Here is a 26,020-nt window from a genome sequence, read left to right as displayed (position 1 = left end):
ATTCGTCCAAATAAAGTCAGGAAATGGATAAACTGGCTAATTTTAAGTAACTTTTGTTCTATAGAGTTTTTTCACTTTTTTTTTTTGAGTTTTTAAGTCAATACTTTTCGAGTTATTTGGAAGTGAATATGTTCATTTTTTCAACAAAATAACCACGCTTTTAGACGGTATTTCGCAAATAACTCAAATAGTAAGTATTTTGTCGAAAAAACATTCTCAGCAAAAATATAGCTTGTAAGAAATTTAAAAAAATGGTGTATATATCACGTCTGTACACCCAGTAGAAGCAGAGTTATAGCTAATGAAAAATAGGTTCATATTCGTCAAATTCCAAATCGAATACTTTAACGTGAAATAACCAAAAATTAAGCACATTTCGGGGAAAACTCATTACAACTTATTTAAAGTGTTTAAAAAAAGCTTCATTTTTTTATAAAAAAAAATTTTAGCATCAAAATTAAACAAGTTACGCTCAAAATAAAGTTAGTCCCTTTTGGTTTTGGTAAAAAAATTGAGAAAATCACCCCCTAATTAGTATCTGAAATAAACTTAATCGTTACTACTTCACAAGTTTCTTGACTCATGTATATATTGTTTATATGATCTGTAAGTTTCATCGGTTCAAAGTCCTTATTATTGAAAGGGCTGTAGTTAAAAGGGGTTGAACGAGTCACTGATCACGAATGTATGCAAATTTAGAAACACCAAATCTTAGTCAATTTTTGTCTAACAGAAAAACAAAAAAATACATGATATTCAGAAGAGCAAATCTGACTTTTTTTGTTTTTTGAGATTTTTGGTATCTCTAACAATTTTTACGTTATTTTGAAAAAAAGGATATTTTTCAAAATTTTAATTTTTAAAAATTTTACTTTGAAACCAAATTTTTTCAAAAATAAGCACTTTGAATCGATGAAACATACAGATCATATAAACACAACCTAAGTAAAATAATTTGTGGAGCGGTAACGATTAATTTCATTTAAGTTGCTAATTAGGGGGTGGTCTTCCCGATTTTTTTTTGCAAAAACAAAAGGGACCAACTTTATTTTGAGCGTAACTTGCTTAAATTTAATGCTAGAAACTTTTTGTAAAAACAGAAATAAAGCTTTTTTTAAACACTTTAAAAAATATATAATATATTTTCCCCAAAAAGTTCATAATTTTTTGGATATTTCACGTCGAAATATTCTATTTGAAATTTGGTGAATATGAATCTATTTTTCATTGACTATAACTCTGGTTCTACGAGATCCAGAGATCTAACGCGTACACCATTTTTTTTACTTTTTTATGGGCTATATTTTTGCTAAGAACGTTTTTTTCGACACAATACTTACTTTTTGAGTTATTTGCGAAAAACCGTCTAAAAATGTGGTTATTTTGTTGAAAAATGAACATATTCACTTGCAAATAACTCGAAAAGTGTTGATTTGGCGAAAAAGCTCTATAGAACAAAAGTTACTTAAAATTAGTCAGTTTACCCATTTCCGGTCTTATTTTGGACATATATTTTCACCCCCAAAAGGGAGTGAAAGTCACCCCCAGGGTGAAAGCACACATCGGCACAATATCACTTTTTTTCTTTGACATGTAAGCTATATGTATGCCAAATTTCATGTCAATCCAAGCGGTTCTTTAAAATTTAGAGCAAAAACCGTGAAAGAATGGACTATTATGGATTCTGCTAGGCTTGCATGAACCATCCTGTACATTTAAACTTATGTTTCAAAGGTGCACATTTATATATCAAAATCGACGGGTCTCAGCGTTTCTTATAATTTTTTGAAACAATGACAAAAATAATTGTATTCCATAAGTGCCTTCCACACTGTATAATATATGTATTCTTTGAGTGTATTTGATAAAATATGTATGTACTATTGGTACATATTGATATTTAATTTTTTTTTATTTTCAGAACTTGTTTGCGGGTGAAAATTGTCCTCGATTTATTTCCTGTGAATTTGCTCATAATACCTCTTGGTATGTGACGTTCGAATCTGACGAGGATGCCCAAAGGGCATACCGATATTTAAGAGAAGAAGTGAGGGAGTTCCAAGGAAGACCGATTATGGCGAGAATAAAGGCTAAACCCATGAACCGATTGCCAATTCCACCAGTGACAGGAGTTAAAAACGGTTTCAGGGCTACTCCACCTCCAACCGCTGTATATGACCCGGCGGCATTTCCTCCGGGTCAACAGAGGTTTATCTACACAAATGGTACTCCTGGACAACCGTTACCTGCCTATAATCAAGTAGTATATGTGAGTATACTTTTTTAATTATAACATCCCGTGTTAAACCCAAAATTTAAATAGTTATTGTAAAAATTATTATTCCTGCATTATGTTTGATATGTTGCAATGATTTTACTTTCTAATTTATTAACGATTTTACACCTGTTTTATTTAGTCTTTATTTTACATGCATTTTCATTTATTTACACTACACTATTTTAATTTACTTACACAAACGCCAAAACACAATTAATTTATATAATATCTATTTATTACTTAGTATATATACGAATTTATATTTGCGAATTTATAGCTCTAGACTCTAGACTGATTCTAAAATCTAAATTATTCTCTCTGTATGTATACTCCGGCTTTGGTCCCCAGATTCAACTAGAACTTTCGGCGTCGCTACTAGAACCCTCATAACGTCAGCTTTGTTTACTTGAGGTCTCATTAGCCATCGAATTCTCTAGTGGGTCGTCGAACAGTATTTAGAAGTGAATGTTGTTGTCATCAAAATGTACCTCTCTTTTGCTGTCAACCAATAGATTTGGTTTTAGAAATGTTCACTTGTACCATATTCATTGAATGACAACTCTTCTTCTTTGGAGAGTAATGCAGAGCAAATGTTGAAAATTAGAGGAGATAAAATACACCGCTGCCTCATAGAACAAGAATTAAATTTTACATTAAGTAAAGAAGAAAGTACTGAGAAAGAATTGAGAGACTGGACGAGAATGAAAAATATATTAAAAACACTCCCTAGAAGGGGTGATGCTCACCCCAGGGCAAAAATACACATCGGCATAATATCACTTTTTCTCTGACATGCTAGCTATATCTATGCCAAATTTCATGTCAATCCAAGCGGTTCTTTAAAAAATGTAGAAGTTTTGTAATATTTTACCGTGAGTGAATGGACTAACATTGAAGTAATCCTTGCTGTAAACAGCTATTTCGAAGACTTAGATCCTTCTAGGAAAAGATTTTGTAGGTAAAAACTGTCTCTTTCTTTGTTCTGACAATTACCGAAATATCCTCGTAAGTAAAAACAATAGGATCTTTTTCAAAATATACCTTATTCCACGAATATACAACCGTTTTGGATTATCGTGACATCAAATATTTTGCTGTGCAAAATATGAAGAACGAAAGTAAATTGTAAATTACATTGTTGTTTATTGGAATAATTGTTAGAGAAATCTACTTTCGTACTTCTTATGTTGCATACAGAGATATTCGTTGTCGCTATAATCCAAAACAGTCGTATGTTCGTGGAATAGACTATAATGTATTTTGTTTAGACTTAATCCTCGACAACGCTTCATAAGTAATAACTGCTGAATAAATAATAGGAAAACCCAGTTTTGTAAGGAATTGGTTTTATTGGTTAGATACTGGAAACGATAGAGCTGTTCCTTAGTATTTGCATAACAATTAATTCCTGAGATATGGAAAATATGCATTTTTAATAGTTACTAGGAAAATGAAACTAAATTTATCTACCGAGAATGTATCCACGGTATGTGGATACATTCTGACTGATATAAATATTTAGATATCGTCAGAATACTAATAATCACCTTCAAGATAGAACATAGTGTAGCGTGATTAGTGTAATTACTTCTAATTACAATAAAACTAGCGGTTCGTAATTTATATACGACTTTATTTATATAAGTTACAGACGAATTTATCTTATACACTAAACTTATTCACAAAATATGCCCGTATTTATACCCAGTTGTTATTCTGGAACAATCGACTCCCATCTCGAGCTATCGGCTTGTTCCGCCTACGTAACGTACCTTCCAGAATTCTCCGGCGAGGCCTAGCACATCCGATTACGTCATTCTCGAGGTGTTTACTGTTATACGGGGATCGGCCAAGATTTCTCTTCCGCTACACTGCTCCCCTCTTAAGATCTGAGCGTCTCGATCAGCAACTCTAAATGAAGGCCCAGGATGGCGGAATCTACACGACTCTCCAGCTCTGCATACACCCTTCAAGAAGAAATAACAGTCTACTGTCTTTGAAGGGTACGACATCTTCGGGTTCATGCAACACACAGTGATTTGTACACCAGTTCCTCTGAAGAACACCTCAAGCATGCTTCTCACAATCTTCCAATCCAGATTTTCTACTGCGTGGCCTATTTTTGGTAAAGCCAAATTTTTGATGTCATAATTACACACGATTTTCTTCAAATTAGTTAGAGCACGCCATATGTTCTCGTAGCTTGGCGTGTCCGTATAAGACTTTCTGGTCACCATATACAGCAAAGATCGAGGACCATCTTCCAATCGCAGTACTCTTCCAATTTTAGGCTGCTGATTTCTTAACTTGTCCAGGCGGCCGAACTTTCTATTGAATACGGACGATATTCCTTTAGTCATCTCGAGGTCTTGGGCAACACAGTGGGCCAGAGAGACGTTTTCTGGAACACCAAACAGGTCTTGCTGAACTTCTGTGGTCACGCCGAATCTAGCACTCTTTCTCGCTGCGTAATTTGACATAAATTGATTAAAACTTGGCTGTGCGACATCTTTCATCTCCTGTTGGAGGACTCGTGCTTCTTCTGTTTCATTTGAGCCAGCATATGGTGCAAGACGATTTATGTGAATAACTTTTGGTTTACCGTTTGGCAACTTCTTAATTCTATATATTACGTCATTTATTTTCTTCTTAACTTCATATGGACCTTCCCATTGTCTTTGCAGTTTAGGACATAAGCCTCGACGACGTTGCGGATTATAAAGCCAGACAAGATCACCTACTTCGAAGCTTTCATTCTTGCATCGAGAATCATATTGATCTTTCATTCTGTCACTGGCTATCTGGATGTGTTGTCGGGCAAGTTCATGAATGTTGTTCATTCGTAATTTCAGGCGGTCAACGTAGTCTTCGCCTGCAACATGTTCCTCGGAAGGTCCGCAGCCAAACTCTAGGTCGCAGGGCAACTGAACTTCACGACCCAACATCAGGCAGGTTGGTGTTTGACCTGTAGTTTCATTTACGGCCGAGCGGTAGGCCATCAGGAATAAATGAATGTGTTGGTCCCAATCTCGCTGATGTTCAGATACAACTTTGGACAAGTGTTTACCCATCGTTCGGTTCATCCTCTCGACCATCCCATCTGATTGAGGATGCAGGGGTGTTGTTCTGGTCTTATTGGCACCAATCAATTTACAAACGTTTTGGAAAAGAGCTGACTCAAAGTTTCGCCCTTGGTCGGAGTGGATCTCCAAGGGAACACCAAATCGGCTAAAGAATTCTTTAACAAGTACCTCTGCAACGGTAGCAGCTTCTTGATTTGGTAATGCATAGGCCTCAGTCCATTTTGTAAAATAATCCATGGCTACCAGGATGTATTTATTTCCAGCATCGGTTTCTGGAAATGGACCTGCAATGTCGATAGCTACTCTTTCCATAGGACTTCCAACATTGTACTGTCTCATGGGTGCTCTCTTTTTACCAACCGGACCATTACCGGATGCACACAGTTCACATTTTCGGCACCATCTTCTTACATCATCTTTACAGTTCACCCAATAGAACCGTTCTCGAACCTTTTGCAGAGTCTTCGTAATACCAAAGTGTCCACCTGATGTACCGTCATGCAACTGACGCAATACTTCTGACACTTTACTTTTAGGTACAATTAACTGAAGCTTAGATTCTGTACCATCATCGTTCTCAAAGGTTCTGTACAAAAGATCATCTTTTAGTATCAGGCAATTCCATTGGCTCCAGTAGGCCTTGACTTCCGGACTACATGCACTAATGTTTTGCCAACTAGGTCTCTCACCTCGACTCATCCAATCCAATACTCTTTTTATACATGGATCGTCTTCTTGGGCTTCTTGTAACTGTTGTGGCTGCCATTGCTCATTAACGACGGTAGTTCGTCTCACAGGGCAAAGCTGTTCATCTAGTTTAAGCCGGTGATTACAACTTTCACTGCATGGCCGTATCGAGGAAGCATCTGTATTTGAACCAACTCTTCCAGCCCTCTTCATGCGTCTCTTCGGCATCGTGTCACGAATCACCCTCCGTACCATTTCCACCAAACGTTCATCTTTTCTCTTATCGCCTTTTTCCACGGTTATTACTCGATTGTTTCGTGAAGCTTGGCTAGCTGCTTCGTGTTCCAAGGCAATAGCAAGTGCTTCATCTAAAACTTTCGGTCTTGCTAGTCGTAAAGCTTTCTTTAGTTCATTATCTTTCAGCCCATTGACGAAGGTATCTACTGCAATTTCTTCTAAAACGCTGTCTGGCACCTCTGGATAAGCCAACCGCACCACACGAGCCACATCTGCTTCAAATTCTTGCAGATTCTCACTTGCTCGTTGACTTCTACTTCGCAGTTGTGCTTTGTATACTTGTTGTAGATGGGCATCTCCATAGCGTTTTTCTAGACGAGTGAACAAGGTCTGGTAACAATTTTCTTGACCCTTAGGAATTGATCTTAATATATCTGCAGCATCACCTCGCAAAGCAGCAGTCAAGGAAACAGCCTTTTCTTGTTCGGTCCAATGGTTGGCGGTCGCAATAGCTTCGAATTGTCTAAGGTATATGGACCAAGAGGACTTCCCATCGAATGGTGGTAATTTAAATCTCATATGATGCGATGTTTCGTCTCTCGGTGTTTCATCCTTCACTACAAGATCTAAAGCTACTGCATTAACTGATGGTTGTACTTTTGTATCAGTTATCATGCTCTCTAGTTGTTTGATCTTCTCTTCTAGCAATTCTTTATTGTCGTCTACACTTTTCTGTATCTTATCGAATGTTCTGGAAACTTCTTCAAATTTCTCGTCGGTCTGTCTACAAACGTCTTTTATTACTTGAGAAACACTTTCAAATTTCTCATCGCTTTTTCTAGAAGTTTCATCGATCTTTTGAGAAACACTTTCAAATTTCTCGTTGTTCTGTCTAGAAGTTTCATCGATCTTTTGAGAAACACTTTCAAATTTCTCGTTGCTTATCTTAGAAGTATCATCAATCGTTTCAGAAACAGTTTTTAATTTCGATAAGATTGCTTGTTCTGCTGACTGGAAGTGGAACGTCTCTGGATCATCTCCGTTCTTCGTTAGGACTTCCTCGAGTCGTGCTTGTAGGACTATCTTGAGCCCACTGCTGTCCAGATCCCGTTCCTCTAGCTGTTCACGGAGCTGTTTTACTGTAAGTTCTCGTAGCAACATCTTTGGTCGGCACACACGTACTTTCCAAAATGTCTTTTAAAAGTCTTTCCGAATACCGAACAATCAACGCACTTTAACTATTCCCGACGAATAAAGTCCAAAAGTCTTTTAAAGTCTTTCCGAATACCGAACAATTAACGCACTCCGGTTATTCCCGACGAATAAAGTTCAAAAGTCTTTTAAAGTCTCTCTGTAATTCACTTATTTATATCGCACTAAGTTTACCGAACACCGACACCAACTGTAGCGTGATTAGTGTAATTACTTCTAATTACAATAAAACTAGCGGTTCGTAATTTATATACGACTTTATTTATATAAGTTACAGACGAATTTATCTTATACACTAAACTTATTCACAAAATATGCCCGTATTTATACCCAGTTGTTATTCTGGAACAATCGACTCCCATCTCGAGCTATCGGCTTGTTCCGCCTACGTGACGTACCTTCCAGAATTCTCCGGCGAGGCCTAGCACATCCGATTACGTCATTCTCGAGGTGTTTACTGTTATACGGGGATCGGCCAAGATTTCTCTTCCGCTACAATAGGATTAAATTTTAATAGAATCTGATGTTTCAAAATAAAAGTTGAATTTTCAATTTTTTTTACGAGAAATTTTACATTGTATCAGTATCATACGAGGACTGTTTTATAATTGAATAAAAAAAGCAATTTTTTTTTATAAAACTAGCTTTCCTGCTTTTCAAGATATATCCACGTTTCATTGAAACCCTCCTTTGCTTAGGTTAGCCTTGGAAATAGGTGTAAACAAAAATCCACGAGGAAATTAAATTCCTGTAGCGAAAAATTCCTAGAAAGGGCTACATCACAGAACGTTTTCGGGATAATGATTCCATTATCAATGCTTATTACAGGTCAAAGTGCATGCCTGAGCTATGGGCCATTCCACGAACATACGCCTGTTTTGGATTACTTCGACAACGAATATTTTACTGTGCAACATAAGAAGTACGAAAGTAAATGGCGCTAATAATTATTCCAATAAACAACAATGTAATCTGAAATTTACTTTCGTTCTTCTTATTTTGCACAGTAAAATATTCGTTGTCGAAGTAATCCAAAACAGGCGTATGTTCATGGAATAGGGTATACCAAGATATGTGGGTAAAAACCCTTTAGATATTATAAAGTTTTAAATTGTTTACTATACAGGGTGATTGATTAGTAGGGTAAAGCTCAATAGCTCCGCTATAGTAATAGATAGCAATAAAAGTTAATAACAAAAATTTTAGCCACCTTTGAGCTTCACATTACAAAATTAGTTAGAATGTTACAGGGTGTTCGATAACACAGTGGCAGACCTAACTTATGTTTTTTTAAATGGAACACCCTATATTTTATTTTAAATTCGAAATCCTGTTAACTTCTCCATCACAAAAATATAAAGGTTTGTTATGTTCTACAGGGTATTTACAAAGTTATATCCAGTTTTATATGAAAATCGTAACAAGTTTAACTCCCTGTATAAATAAAAATAAGCAAAACAGCAATGGTTTATTAATGCCTTAGTTTTTCGTATTGTCAAAATTTTTAAGAATCATTGATATTGCTAATTTTCTTTATATCAAATACAGGGTGAGTCAAAACGCAAGTACATTATTTTCTCAGTAATTTTAAATGGAACACCCTGTATTTTATATCACTGTTGAAAAGTACCATTACCGTACTTTAATTTTTAGATAACATTCCCTATGTCTAAATTTATTAGTTTTCGAGATATTTTCATTTTTCAATGGACCAGTAGCGTGGCCACCCAAATCACTAGAATTTAATAAACTGGACTGATTTTTTTTGGGGTTACGTTAATAATGAAGTTTATAAAATACCTCCAACAACAAGGGATGAGATGAAAATAGAATACAAAGTGTATTTCGATGTGTTAATTTACAAATGCTCCGTAGAGTAAGTAGCTCATTCAATGATCGTTTTTAGGCGTACATAAATGTGTTAAGAGATAATTTTGAACACCTTATGTAATTAAATATTAAAAATATTTTATTAAAAGTAGCTTCTAATTTTTTCAAACATGTTTTTTTGCAAAATGTATTACTGATAAATTATGTTTCGTTCTTTATTTGTTACATTGTTACATTTACATACCAAAGTAGTGTTTAATTGTCTTCACAAAATATTGTATTTTGTGTTTGTGTGTTTTTTTGTAAAATTTATTACTAATTTTCTTTGTTTATTTGTTGCATTTACATAAAAAGATAGTTTTTAATTGTTTCAAAAATGTTGCATGTAGTGGTTGAGTTTTTGTTTGTAAAATGTATTACTAATAAATTATTTTTATTTCTTTATTTGCTACAGTGTTACATTGATTACCGGATTGATAATCGGTAATCTTCAATTGTCAATTCAGTCATGGCTTACTTAAAATTTAGATAAATTTAAACAGCTAAAATAATTTGCTCTGAAAAATGAAAATATCTCGAAAACTAATAAATTTGGGCATACGGAATGTTATATAAAAATTAAAGTACGTTAATGTTACTTTTCAATAATGATATAAAATACAGGGTGTTCCATTTAACATTACTGAGAAAATAATGTACTTGCGTTTTGACTCACCCTGTATTTGATATAAAAAAAATTAGCAATATCAATAATTCTTAAAAATTTTGACAATAAATAAAAAAATATGGCATTAATAAACCATGCTGTTGTGCTTATTTTTATTTATACAGGGAGTTGAACTTGTTACGATTTTCATACAAAATTGGTTATAACTTTGTAAATACCCTGTATAACATTACAAACCTTTATATTTTTGTGATGGAGAAGTTAACAGGATTTCGAATATAAAATAAAATGTAGGGTGTTCCATTTAAAAAAACATAAGTTAGGTCTGCCACTGTGTTATCGAACACCCTGTAACATTCTAACTAATTTTGTAATGTGAAGCTCAAAGGTGGCTAAAATTCTTATTATTAACTTTTATTGGTATCTATTACTATAGCGGAGCTATTGAGCTTTACCCTACTAATCAATCACCCTGTAGTATTAAAATAGTTGTGATGTTTAAACGATTCCTGGCTTTAACTTCAGGCATCACAGGACTCACCCCACGAGGATTGCTCTATCCAGAGGATAGAACCTCACGTCACGGCACGGACTTCGGTTGCTACTTGAATTTACCTTACCTTTACAACATCTCACGAAATACAGGCAAAACGGCAATGACTTACTTTCATCAGTAATTGCATTCTAAGTTGTAATCGTACAAACACAAATTCTTCGTCGCCAAAAATTTTAAAGCTCAACCTTCTGCAGGCAGTAAAGCCGATATCTTTTTAACGTAAAAATTATGGACATGATTGATTGAAAACCGACAAATTTACTCACCTCGTCAATTTTTGAGCCGTTGTCAGGACCTGGTGACACTCTAATGTCCAATGACACCAACAAAACGATTGATTTGGATTGCCCGTTTATTTTAAAATATAATTGTCAAAAAACTGTCATAAAAACAGAAATTTTAACGATTCTCCAAAAAATATACAGTGATGAGCGTGCTAATAACCGACAAAATAGCGCAAAAGATGGAAAACGTATTAAGTTGTGAGATAAAAAGAAATGAAACTAGTCGAGCTGGTAAATTTAGCGATATTAACATATAAATTGACATTATATTGATTGATTCCCACCTTCACACGTATCAGAGGAGTATGTCAACTAAAACTGTCACTGTGACAGTGTCAATTGCTAAACTCGTCCGATACGTCTAAAGGTGGGAAACAATCAATATAATGTAAATTTTTAGGCTATTTAGGCTAAATATCGCTAAATCGTCCTATTAGAGGTAAAACTCACTAACTACACTTTTCAAAAAGTGGAGAAAAATCGATTTAAAGGTACAAATTGTTTTTTAAATTCACCTGACTTGAATATTGGAATTTTTTTAATGCAACTTTAAAGAATAAATAAAAACAGATATTTTCAGCTATGTTTTGTCACAGGAACTATGATACAATCAATATTAGATCAATTTTTGTACTCAATGAGTTTTTCCATGAACACAATTATTGGATATTGATATCCTGTTAGAGGTAAAACTCACTAACTACACTTTGTACTTGATGAGTTTTTCCATGAACACAATTATTAGAATTTGTCTATAAAATTTCGCTGATTTACAAATAACAAACTATCAAAATAACAGTCTATTATTTAAAAAGTGAACAATAAGTTTCGTTCTTTAAAATAAATGCAATTCTTTCGGCATTTATGACAGCCACAAAAGTCTCCAGCCATTGATTAACAATGCTCCAGCTTAATCGCAAAATACATTATGTTATCTATAATGTATTGTTTGAAAGATCATTAAGTACCCATTCGGCATTCCAGATTGTAAGAAAAAATTCACTTGTGCAATAATAAGTTTTAATGAGTTTTACCCTGAAACTGAAATTCACAACATTGCACTCAAGACTGTAAGGAAAAATTCACTTAGTGCAATAATAAGTTCTAATGAGTTTTGCCCTGACACCGAAATTCACAATAATGCACTTGGTGAATTGTACCATAAATTATCTCAGCAATTAGAAGGGTTAGAGCCCCAGTGGACTTCTCCAGGGCTGTGCAGTACCGTATTCAAATTTATGAAAATGTCAAAATCTCAAAAAAGTGCACTTAGTGAGTTTTACCTCTAGTAGGACGAAATTTCCCAGCTCGACTAGTTTCATTTCTTTTTATCTCACAACTTAATACGGTTTCCATCTTTTGTGCTATTTTGCCGGTTATTAGCGCACTCATCACTGTATTTTAACCATTTAAAAAAAAAAAGAAAATTATTATATTACTTTTGATATTAAAAAATTTAATATTTTTCGGGAGAATCGTTAAAATTTCTGTTTTTAATTGACAGTTTTTGACTATTATTATATTTTAAAATAAACGGCCAATCCAAATCAAAAAATCAATCGTTTATTTGTTGGTGCAACTGAACATAAATATTCTATATAAATATTATGTGACAGAAGAACGGCTTGATATACGCTCTGCTCTGAGCTTCGCTGGTGTCGCTCCTAGCGGATTACTTATTCAACTTTCACCGGTAATTTTTAAATTTATTATTTAATTGTTACGCTAAAAAGTAATTAAATTGTAATAGATTTTTTTAAGATTTTGCTAATCATTTTGACGTTCTATTGATGAAATATTAATTTCTTACTTCGGATACTTTCACAATTATCGTGTAGATGGCGCTAAGATTAATAGATTAATTTATAATTACATATTACGGAACATTAAAAAAACGTAAATTCAGTATTTAAAACGTAAATATATTTAAGGTAAAAATATATACCACAGCTTTGACTAACTAATATTTTTTATAATTAATGTTTTTAATTTTAATTTTAAATTAATCACTTTGACATTTATGTCAAATTTCCAGTAAACGTTTACAGACTTGTCACTACTGGCGCTCGCGAATTTATAAATATCCCCTCTATGTACGAGCTCACAGCGTATAGCGATCTTCTCAAGAGAGACTTCATTTCGTCTGCCCATATTGTTGGAGATCTTCCTCTTGATGTTCCGATCTTCGTCCTTCTACCTTTCCTTCTACTACTTAGCAATAGTTCCATGAGTTCCGTCCTTCAGGCTATGTGGTCGACGTAATTTAGGTATGCTTGGTTTACTTTTTTTAATAGCCTGTCTTTTATTTGAAGCCAGAATTGGCAGGCTGGTTCTGTCACAGGACACGCGTAGAATTCTTTTGTAGATCCACATTTCAAAAGCTTCGATCTTCTATCGATTTTTTGAGAGGCCATGTTTCAGCTGCGTATGTAGCAATGGGAAAAATAGAGGCATTGGCCAACCTTAGTTTAGTGTTATTGTTCGGCCTTTTCATATTTTAGTTAATTATTGTTTAAAGCAGTAATTCCCAAAGTGGTCTAGGTGTACCCTCAGGGGTCTACGAGGGACTCAACGGGGTTCTACGTTGGCGTGAAATAAAAATGGGGGTTCACAAGTTGTAAGTGGGGATCCACGAAAACTTTATTGTGATTTGGTATTTATTTAGACAAATTTGCATTTTTTTATTGGAAAATATCAATGGAAGAAATAATGTTTTAATAGTAGGGACTCAAAAATGTCATTATGACAAGTCATTTTAGTAGAAAACGTTAAAATACCGCTTTCTACATTTTCCTCCATTCCCAAAATGGATGTCCTTCGATTTGAGTGAAAATTTGCCCACAGATAGCCAAAACACAGGACTTTAAGTGGTTAAAAGAATTTGTATAGCCTTACAATACAAAAAAAAAATACGTGGAAAAATATCAGAGTCAAAAATATAGACGTCTACTGTAAGTAAAATTAACTCGGAAAATATCGACTGTACGAAAAAAATGGCTAAAAAAAATTGTAATAATTATTGTAAACACGATTTATTTGGGACAATTTCAGTTCCTACCATTTTTGTCGAAAAGTTGAAAATGGCGGAGATGTTGGACAAAAACCACTGCTATCAAACCAATCAGGTCTTAAATGCTCGCGCCTTTACCGCATACGTACTACCGGAAATATTGATTTTAACAAAAAAATTAAAGAGATCAAAATTGTATAAAATTTAAATCTCTTCATTTTTGTATAAGTAAATTTTTGTTCTTAAACTAATAATAAACGAGATAATTCAATAATTATCTCGGAAAATATCGACTACACAAAAAAATTTATAATGAAGGAAATTATAGGAAATCATATTTTCAACAATTTCAGTCCTTACACTTTTTGTCGAGAAGTTAAAAATGGCGGAGATTTTGAGCAAAAACGGTTCTCCTTTAAAAATAAGATGACGGCTAACGCAACGGCGGAATTCATTGGCGATTTTAAATTTACACTACTATTGACCCCTAAGATTAGAAAAATAGTGTCTTGCTTGGGTAGCTCGGCATACAAGATCAAAGGCTAACCCGACTGGAATATACAGTATGTCCCTGTAAGTTGTATCCATATGGAAAACTTTTTTATTATTAATTTAACGAAAAAAGTTATTCTTTATAAAAAGTTCTGCATGGACCAAAACCCAAGATTCAACCATCAGATATCAAATTTTATGAATGTTATACGAGGTATGTCAAAAAGTTTGAATTTCACTCAAGAGTAAAGTAGCTTTATTTTCACAATATTGAAAATTGCTTTTATGAAAAGTTGTTTGGAATTAAAAACTATATTCTAATATGCAATTACATCTTTCTAATTGAAAAAAATTTTTTTTTTAAATTATGGATAACTAACATTATTTTCAGTTATTTCAATTCTAATAACTCTTTTATTATTAATTTTACGAAAAAAAGTGATTCTTAATAAAAAGTTCTGCATGGTCTAAAACCTAAAATACAACCATCTTATATCAACTTTTATCAATTTTATACGAAGTATGTCAAAAAAAGACAAATTTAGATCAAAAGTAAAGTAGCTTTATAGTTCAGAATATTTCAATTAGAAGGATGTAATTACATACTGAAACATAGTTTTTAATTCTAAATAACTTTTCATAATAACAATTTTCGATATTGTGAAAAATAAACGTATTTTACTCTTGAGCGAAATTCATATTTTTTGACATACCTCGTATAAAATTGATAAAATTTGACATACGATGATTGTATTTTAGGTTTTAGACCAAGCAGAACTTTTTATTAAGAATCACTTTTTTTCGTAAAATGAGTAATAAAAGAGTTATCTGAATTGAAATAACTGAAAATAATGTTAGTTATCCATAATTAAAAAAAAATCTATTAGAAGGGTGTAATCATACTAGAATATAGTTTTTAATTCCAAACAACTTTTCAGAATAGCAATTTTCAATATTGTGAAAAATAAAGCAACTTGACTCTTGAGTGAAATTCAAACTTTTTGACATACCTCGTATAATATTCAAATAATTTGATATTTGATGGTTAAATCTTAGGTTTTGGACCATGCAGAGCTTTTTATGAAGAAGTAACTTTTTTTCGTAAAATTAATAATAAAAAAGTTTTCCATATGGATACAACTTACAGGGACATACTGTATAATTTTGACTCTGATATTATTGCATGTAACTTTTCTTGTATTGTAAAACTATACACATTCTTTTAATCAATTAAAGTCCTGTGTTTTGGCTATCTGTGGACAAATTTTCAGCAAATTAGAAGAACATGTATTTTTGGGAATGGAGGAAAATGTAAAAAAACAGTATTTTAACGTTTTTTACACTAAAATTTTATCAAAAACTTGTTTTAAATCAAAAACACTTGTTATAATGCGTAATAATCACATTTTTGAGTCCCTTTTATTAAAACATTATTTTTAATAGAAGAAGATACTGGTTTTGGGGGTCCACCGAAATCAATAATTTTTTTAAAGTGGTCTACAAGAAAAAATAATTTGGGGACCTCTGGTCTAAAGTGTGCTTTCAATAGCACCAGGAAAAAACTTCCTCTTAATGAAAGGAATTATCCATTGTTAATCGAGCTTAATCGATTCTTCCTCCTTCCTGTGGGTCAGTTCTTTGGGGATTTGTCTGTATTTTGCTGATGATGGCTCGTGTTTAACATTTTAATAAAATTATTATGATACATTCTTGGAGTTGAGTACTTTGTTGACTTCCTCTTATAAAGCATGAAAGTAGACTATTGGATTCTACCCATATACATATTTCAGAATGACAGAAGATAACTGCATGTCGAGAAAACTGATCAGTTCTCTTTGAACAGTTAAAGAAATCTGTTGTCCTCTTTAATAGGTATATTATTAATTAGATTCCTTTCTTCAAGTTGTAATGTTGTCTTTATCTTTTTTCTCTCCCCTACTTCATCTAAGAAATGATTTGAACTCACTAGTCTCACTAGACCTCCCTAATCAATGTTCTATCCAGATAAAGAAGCTTGATACTATTCCGGTAGGTGTGAGTTGACGGAATTAATTAAAAATAATAAAAATAGGTTAACGACGAACAGTAAAATATTTATTTATTTTGGTAACAAAAAGGTGTTTTGCTTAGGTCTCGGAAAAGGTTCGGTTGTTAGCGAGAGTCGGGTGTGACCGCTTTGTTGACATGCTGTGAAGAGACTGTTAAGAAAGCCACAGACGCTAATCTGTTTGTGTTTCTACTCTCTGAGCAGATGGGCCATAAATTATTTAGATCTGGCGTATAAAAACAGAAACACTTCTGCAGTTTTAAAAACGAATGCATGTCCCAAAGTGAGTTGTTGACATAATGGTCTGATATGGTAATTAATTTTTGGGGACTTCAGTTTGTTAAACTGAACACTCCAAAAACATATGGTTAGGGGATGCATTTCGTTTCGTAAAACCATGTGTTTCTTAGCATCTGGTTTGTATATTAACGGTGACTTTATATGACCCATATTCTTTCGTTTTGAGAAAAAATATTAAAATTAGCAAAAATAGTAATTAAAGCGTATCGCTATAATACCATTTCTTGTAATTATTTAGATGGAGACTTCAGTATGTTAAAAATGTTTGCTATTCTTTGTATTTTTATAAATAAATTTTTATATTAAAAACAATTTATACCCTGTTTTTAAATTAGGAGGAGTAAACTCAAAAGACAGATTCACACCCACACCCAAAAATGTCACTAGAAAAATCACCAGATTCATCTTCTTTTTTGGTTGATCATGTCGACCTTCGACGGTAATCCATAAATATCATATTATATTAATACGTCAATATATTAATACGTCAAGAGCTCTAAAAACAATTGTTTTTTTTTATATAAATACAAACTAAAAATTAAAGGAATAACGCAGAAAGTACAAAAAATCGCCGATATAACTTAATTAACCTACGAATTAAATACCACTAGTGTCAAAATATCATAAATGTTAATAGTGTCAAAATTTAATAATTTAGTGAAGTAAACTTACCTGAGGTTGGACCAATTACAAACAAGCGATGTGGCGCGGTAAATTTGAATTACTTAGTTTAAAAACGAGTTATAGTGACATAACTTAAATAATGTGTTCTAAAGTAGTACTATCTAAGGGACTCATTAATAAAATTTTAAGCAGCTCAGACAGGTGCTATTGTTGGAGAGGTGCAATTCCATAAACAGGGGATCTACCTGTTTTATTGAAATGATCCCTTGTTTATGTGAGTTCTTCACTCAACAATAGCACCCTGCTGAGCTGAATATTAGCCCTGTTGGTCCCAGCGTACACTACAGTGTACAACATTTTCAAGGTATCTCTATCAAAATGTTAGTTTAATTTTACCGTTTAGTCCCAGTGTACATGTGAGTGTACCTACAAACATACAATATATTTATCATAAGCAGATGCTGTGATCTAGCGCCAAAAAATGAAATAAAATAAAATATTACAGAAAACATGGATGTCTTTTATTGGCAATGCAGTTCTCTAATGATCGTCGTTTTGTTTTACTACAAATTTTACCAACTGGTTAGAAGAACTCTGTATTATAGATAAATGTTCATTTATGATGCACAAAGTGTTTTTTGGTGCATTTTTGACTTTGTTTTGTTATTTGAGTGAGTTAAAGACGCGTGCACTGTGGTGTATACTGGAATTCATCGGTCAAATTGAAGAAGGTAAATCTAGCCTCACTTTTTCATATTTTTTTTAAAAACATGTTTTTTGTAGATAACAATGAGTCGAATGAAGGCTGATTTATCTTAGGAAGGGACGTGTCCGACACGGAACGTGGAACAACCGAGCTCCGCACGGGTTTTGATTTATGTTACGACGGGTCGTAACTTAAATTAGTTTTATTTGCGAGTTTCTTGAGTGCGTTCAGAAAATGAATTTTGCAAACATGAAATTGCTAGTGACAGCTGTAGCTTTGGATGAAGATGAAAGAAGGAAAAGGCGATGAGCAGTTAACCCAGCATGGATAAAAAGGAAATCTTCCTACACACTCAATTAATAATGTTCGTTATTCATTGTAACTTCTTCTTATTTTTGGTAACCTCTTCTGGTCCTGGTCCAGTCCTGGATCAAATAAAAAATTATAAACATTTAATCAAATATTTACCCATTACTAATTGTACCGTTGGATCCCAGTGTGCACTGTGGTGTACACATCATATCTCAAAAACTGTTAAACTTATACTCTTGGACAAAACGTCAAAAAATTACAAAAAAAAAATAATACTAATGTGGCCAAAACTAGAATTTTTTATCGTCGTAAAATAAATTAGGACCGAAAGGGTTAATGAGTCTCTTAGATACCTGGTATTGGTATATCTGAATATTACTGAATATTTCGATCTGTAAAATACTGTAACATCTGTCAGTAGTATAAAACCTAATAGATATTTTTTGTTTCAGCCCCCTTACCAACCGCAACCATTTTACGCTTCGGTCGCCTGGCCTCCGTCCGGTCCGGGTTTGTACGACATTAGCTCTGTGTTCTCCGTAAACGGGCTGGCCCCGCAAAACTTTAAACATCCAACGACTTATCGTACGAATCAAAATAGACCTCGTAAGCAATCGAGGAGTGCTGTTCCAAGCGACCAATCTTCACAGGGTTCTCAGGGTAAGTTACACTGCGAGTATCTGCATCAATTTATGGGGGGAGGTTATGGTTTGAAATTTTTCGATTATTGTATTATTCTAAATAAAAGTGCATAACTTAAACAATAAAATTTGAAAGATAAATTCTCTGAAAATTTCAGATTGATCGGAGTAAAATTACCATAGATACAGGATGTTGAATATCCCCACCTTCGACTCGCTTTGCCGCGGTTTCGCGCCAGCACGCTTGAGCGTACTGAGAAACGTTCCTCTTCTCTTTTGTAGACTACTCGGTGATTTAAAAACATACTCCGGTGTGCATCACTTTACGATTTGACAGACATTAAGGAAGACGATGATGGAGTTGTCAAAATTATAAACGCGTTTTTCACAAAACTGCTTTTTCAAAGGCGGTGGACGTTGTAACTCAAGAACTATTTGACCGATCCACCTGAAATATTGCATAGCTTTTCTTTGGGCATTTAGTGAGGTAACGTTGTCGAGATATATTTCTTTTTTGCTTATGTTTTGTTTAACAATAATAAATACAGTCGGAAAAATGAAAGAATACCCATGAACGATCACATCAATCACATATTATTCAGATTATTAATAATCTATTTCTCTCGTTTGTTATTTTATAGAAAAAAACAGCAAATACAAAATATGTGATGGATGTGATCGTTCATGGGTATTCTTTCATTTTTCCGACTGTATGTTGATTTTCACACTTCTGTTACAAAGTATTTCATTTTTTTACTTCTGTGACTCCTGTGAAGTGAAACGAAGAACTCACAAATCGTTAAAAATAAAAAAGTCCGGTTCTGCTAAATCGAATTTTGCATACTTGGTCTTGTTAAAACAGCTCTTTTTCGTCAATGTAAGTGTCTTATTTTCGAAATAGCCTAATAAGTAATATACAAGCTAGGAAGCGTTACTTAATTATTTTCGGAAATCTAGTTTTCTTTGGAGAATATTAAATACAGGTATGCATTTTTAATCCTTTATTACAAAATTAGACCAAATTAGCAACATAGTACCGAAAACCGCATGTCGATAGCTTTTTTCTATCTCGAGATATCTTAAGAAACGTGTAAATTTTAAACAACTGTTAATGTCACTGGTAAAGCAAGTTAAGGAAAAGTAGTATGCTATGGAAAAAACCAAAGAAACATTTTCCAGATGTAAACGTATATAATTAATTAAAACAACAATAAGACAAACAAAACTATAAAATATGATAAAGAAATAAAAGCAACTACTTACTTAGTGACGACCTAAATGTTCAAATGTTGCTCATCATTTTCGATGCAAGCATTTACTTTTTCAAGAGTAGATTGAACAGCAGTCTCAATTTCTGCTTTCGCAATGTTTTGAATGGCGTTTCGTATTCTCTAGATTCTAGATCATGTTTTCTCGAGTAGTGGGCCTAGCGGCAAAAACAAGGTCATTTTTCCGTCCCCATAAATAAACGTCTGAAACAGTTACATCTGTTATTATTCAATCCACTATTGAAAGAGTAAATGCTTGCATCTCGAAAATGATGGGCAACAATTTGCACATATAGGCAGTCAGTCACTAAGAAGTAAGTAGTTGCTTTTATTCTTTGATATATTTTATAGTGTTGTTTGTCTTAGTGTTGTTTTAATTAACTATATACATTTACATCTGGAAAATGTTTATTCCATAGCACACTACTTTTCTTTAACCTTGTTTACCGATGACAGTAACAGTTATGTTTAAAATTTACACATTTCTTAAGATACCTCGACATAGAAAAAAGGTATCGACATGCGGTTTTCGGTATTATGTTGCTAATTTGGTCTAATTTTGTAATACAGGATTAAAAATGAATACTTGTATTTAATATTCTCCAAAGAAAACTAGATTTCTGAAAATAATTAAATAACTCCTTCTAGCTGGCATATTACTCATTAGGCTATTTCGAAAATAAGACACTTACATTGACGAAAAAGAGCTGTTTTCAACAAGACCAAGTATGCAAAATTCGATTTAGCAGAACCGGACTTATAGCCATTTTTTCATAAGAAGGTTCTCACTCACCCCCACCTCTTATTTTCAAAGGTAGACTTAAACTTGTGAAATCAAATATGCGCAGAATTTTATGAAGAATACGATGATTAGATTTTCAGTGCCCTTTCATTAGGTAAATTTTTAAAATTTTGATTTTTTAATTTTTGATATTCAATTACGCCCTCTAGCATTGGACCTACAATTATGAAAATAATTTCCATGCTTTTCCCGAGAAATATTTTTTTCTCAAAGCTGCACTATAAACGGTTCCTGAGATATGGCCGAGAGCCATTCTTATTGGGACACCCGGTACATTGATGAAATATATTAGTCATTTAAGATTAAGACATATCGCAACATTAGAAGACCGTCATATCTCAAAAATGTAAAAAATGGACTATATTAGTGTAAACAGTTTTTTAAATATTCTATTTTTTTCTGTGATAACGTCATAAAGTTAGTTTATGCCTATGGCTGTCAGATGACAGATGTGTCGTTATTGTTATTCGAAACGTCGATTCGACATTTTGCACTATATTGTCATATCTCAAAAACACAATAAGTTAATACAATACTTTCTCTGAATAATAATGCATTATTTTGAATTGTGTCGGACTTACAAAGAAGTTGAGAGTATGTTTAAAAGAGTTATAAAGAGGACTTATAAAGACGTTAAGAAATTATGGGGTTTATTATATAACCTTTCACAGGCTAGTACACACCAAAGTCAAAATATTAGCCTATCCGCAGTTACGGGTAAAGCTTTATGATATTTTTAAAATTCATTGATTTTTTAAATGATAATTTCTGAATATTGTCACATTTTGATATATGACAGTCTTCTTTCAAGGTAGCAATATGATGGTAAGCCACATTTTAGAAACAGTACCTCTTGTTAGATATTGTCGCCCTACACCACTATGTGGTAACAGGGTTGTTTCAAAATATATATACTTCTTGTTAGGAAATGAAACTCACAAATGTCAGAATATGTTGACTTAGACAGTATTTCCGAAGAAACTAGAGGGGAATTATACAGGAGCTTAGTAGAAGTTGTTTTAGGTACTTCCCTACTTGGTACAGCTAATCAGAACCTACGTAGGCTTTAGGAGAAAATACAATATTTCCCAGTAAGCTGGGGGACGTATGGTAAACTTTTTTATTATTAATTTTAAGACAATAATTATTGTGCTCAGGAAGTGTAAGAAGTAAAACCCAAAATGCAATTATAGGTTATCAAATTCTTTCAGTTTTATATGGGGTTTGTCGAAACATGAATTTTGTTTAAGAATAAATCAGAATATCAAACATTGTTAAAAAAAATTAATCAGAATTGAAAGTAGTTTACTCTTGAGCAAAATTCATATTTTCTGACAAACCTCATATAAAATTGAAAGAATTTAATAACCTATGGTTGCATTTTAAGTTTTAGTTTTTGCATTACTTTTTATAAAGAATAAGTGTTTTTCCTAAAATAAATAATAAAAAGTTTTCCATATATGCTTCCAAACTTCCTGAGACATATTGTATGTATATGTATGTCATCATCATCAGTGGCGTTATAGCTCTTTCTTCTTCAGAACAATCCTTCAGAACAAAACCTTCCTCAGAACAATCCTCCATTCGCCCCTGTCCCTGGCAACTCTTCTCCATGCTCTAAATTCTTCCTTGGTCTTCATCTTGTTCGTTGTCCTATCGACCCTCTTCGGTCAAAAACTTTTCTGACTATGGCATCTTCCTTTAGCCTGATTACATGCCCTATCCATCTAAGGCGTGCTACCTTAATGAATTTTGCAACGTCAGGTTCTCCAAAACTTCTATACAGTGAGCACGTAAAGGTTGGAATAAATTCATTTTCTCGAGAATGGACGATTTTGGAAAAAAATCCTGAAACAGGCCAATTTTGTTTTTAAATTGCAACTTTTTGCCATAATATACCATACTAGTGACGTCGTCTCCCATCTGGGCGTGATGACGTCATCTATGATTTTTCTAAATGAGAATGGGGGTTGTGTGATAGCTCATTTGAAAGATAATTCAATTCTCTATTCAGTAATATAAACATTAACATAATTATTTATACAGGGTGTTCAAAAAAAATGTTTTTGAATTAAATTTATTGACATAAAAAGAAGAATGTGTGTAATTTATTTAACTCAAAATACATTTTACTGCTATCAGAAAACGGGAAATAATGTTTATATGACAAATAAATATTGTCTTTTCCTTAAATTCTCAATATTAAAGCAGCCACCAACCTGCTTTGTCTTGACAGTTTGAAGATTTAATTTAAGCGATAAGCACTGATTATTTTTCAAATAAACATTTTTTTCTGTTTTATGAGAGCAGTAAAATGTATTTTGAATTAAATAAATTACATGCATTCTTCTTTTATGTCAATAAATTTAATTCAAACAAAATTTTATTTGGACACCCTGTATAAATAATTATGTTAATGTTTATATTACTGCATAGAGAATTGAATTACCTTTCAAATGAATTATCACACGACCCCTATTCCAATTTAAAAAAATCATCGATGACGTCATCACGCCCAGATGGGTGACGTCACTAGTATGATATTTTTGCAAAAAGTCCTAATTTAAAAATAAAAATTGACCTGTTTCGGGATTTCTTTCTAAAATCGTCCATTCTCGAAAAAATGAATTTATTCCAACCTTTACGTGCTCACTGTATAATTCAAAGTCGTAACGCCTGCGCCACAAACCTTGTTCTTATATCGTTCTTTACATTGTGTGTATTGTAAACGTTTATAAAGAGTTTCAACGGGTGTATGTCTTAGGAATATCTGATGTACACTTGGCCACGTCCATGCCAGAAGCAACATTGATAATCACATATTTCATTTTCTACTTCTTGACACCGTTCTTTATATGCACTCCTTCCTTCCAATCTGTATACCTAAGTATCAATCTGTATATTGTCTTCCAGGCATCGTATTGCTTTTATCATGTTGTCTCTCTGTCTATCCCAATTCTGGGTTGCACAGACCAATTGACCAAGTCCATTTTTAATAATTTTTCGACTATATCCATGCATCTGGTTGGGATTGCTCTTGACGTCTTCTTTCCAGTTTTTCTTGAAGTAGTAGTCCATTTTATCAGCATGTGTTATAGGTCTGACTAATATTTTTGAAAGTATGAAACTGGAGAGATGTTGTGGATTGTTAACTTCCACAAGGACATAATGTATTTATTCTTCTGACCGTCCAAGATATCTGAAGCATTTTTCTCCCACATCCCAAATGCATAGATTCTTTTTCTATGTACTAATCAGATAGTCCATGTTTCAGAGGTATAGCTAAATATTGGAAAAACTAATGTTCATAATATAAGATTGTTCTTAGTTTTTTTCAGGTTTGTATTTTCCATATTTTCATGAGGTTGAACATAGCAGTTCTATAAAGAGTTCTGTATACGTATACTTCATCCATTTTTCCTCTTCATAACCCATGTTGGATATTGACGGTACTGTATAAATAAATAAAATTCAACCAATTCATATATGCACTGCCAGTATTTGTATCTTACTGGGTTATAGTTTATTAATTTCAATCTTCGATTCCATAAAAGTATAGTGAGTTTTGTTGTAGTATTGATTATAGCTTTCCATTTCCTTCTATTCATGTTTTATAAATGTTTCCATGTTTTGAATATAACGCTTTTGTTTTAGGTGGTAGTAGTAATGGACAAGGCAGCTCTAGGCAAGCCACTTCTTACCAAGCGCGTTCACATTCACCTTTAAATAGCAGTAGTAAAGGAAACCCTTCCAAAGGACCAACTTCGGAAGGTGCAATTCCAAAAAATAGCCATATTCACAATGTAGCTAATGATAATAATGAGGCTCACATAGCTAATCATACCACTCCTATTGGTAAGTATCAGAAACCATGAAATAATATTGCATAGTCGTAATTTAGGAAAGTAAGTCTGTAATACATAGTACCATCAAACTTAATTAAATTTATTTATGTATGACTAAAACAAATTGAATATTAGGTGTGGCAACTATGCACTGAGATTGCTTGAATGCGATAACATTCCTAAGTTTATTTTACCGAAAATTTATGGAAACAGTTGAAATTAAATTGTAGTAAGCGCATTGTACATGTAAAGATCTGTGAATCGTAGATCTGCTGGCAAAAAACGAGAGATTAAAATAATATGCAAATACTGATGTATCAATAATTTGAGGAACAATGGCACTATTATAATAGGCGGTAATGTTAAAAATAATTTACTTATTTTCCTCAAACTACCAAGAAAACCTAGGGTATCCAGAAAATTCCACCATTCTTTTCTATTCCCAGCTAGGTTCTTAGCTCGACCCAGTGCTTCGTCGTCAATGGTTCTGTTCTAGGTACCTCAGGGTCTATCTCTTCTCTTTCTTTGAGGATTCCAGCTCAGTGCTTTATTTTCAATATCAGCATCTGCTTTCCAAAGCCACCTCCGCTCCCATTCTCTTTATTCATTTATCCAGTCTCCCTCTACAATTTTTGTTTGAAATGGTTTCAGATCACCATAATCCGACTGTGACAACGATTGATAACTACCTGAAGCTTTGATGTTTTTTTTTCTATCTACTTTCCAGGTCTCGCAAGCATACAACAGAATGGAGCGTTGAAGATGCGAAGCTTTATGAGATGTATCTCTTCCTCCAAACAGGATAGAGCTGAACAAATGCACCGTTCGGCTTTCTAACGCCCCTTTTAACATTATATAAGACCCTTTCAACCAAGTTCGGTAAAATGGTTACTTCTTGGAACTTCTTGCTTTAGTCTAGGATTATACGAAGGAATTAACATCTAATTATATATTAATTCACATAGATCCACACAACTACGATGTCCTCTGAAGCCTGCCTGTTCCTTCCGTGATCTACTTTCTATAGATTATTTAACCCTGTTAAGTATAATCCAGACAAGATTTGTGCTGGACATCGAGAGCTCTCTAATAAATAATGCCTCTCCAATTCTTATATTTCATAATATCTCCCTTGTCTT

At 33.3% G+C, this 26,020-nt stretch overlaps 1 protein-coding gene across 4 annotated transcripts in view; it reads left to right on the top strand.

The window, feature by feature from the left end:
• The window catches only part of LOC126889929 (la-related protein 4), a 233,660-nt gene that overhangs the window by 129,765 nt on the left and 77,875 nt on the right, over nucleotides 1-26,020 (top strand). For all 4 annotated transcript variants that reach the window (XM_050658671.1, XM_050658668.1, XM_050658669.1 and 1 more), the window contains 3 exons: nucleotides 1,922-2,269; nucleotides 18,778-18,985; nucleotides 24,691-24,891. In XM_050658671.1, the coding sequence (XP_050514628.1) occupies nucleotides 1,922-2,269; nucleotides 18,778-18,985; nucleotides 24,691-24,891 (757 nt within the window). The remainder of the gene's footprint in view (nucleotides 1-1,921; nucleotides 2,270-18,777; nucleotides 18,986-24,690; nucleotides 24,892-26,020) is intronic.

This window comes from Diabrotica virgifera, chromosome 8 (assembly GCF_917563875.1).
Source record: "Diabrotica virgifera virgifera chromosome 8, PGI_DIABVI_V3a".
Classification (NCBI taxonomy): Eukaryota; Metazoa; Arthropoda; class Insecta; order Coleoptera; family Chrysomelidae; genus Diabrotica; species Diabrotica virgifera.
Note: the sequence above shows the minus strand (reverse complement) of the source record. Positions and strands in the feature narration are given on the sequence as shown.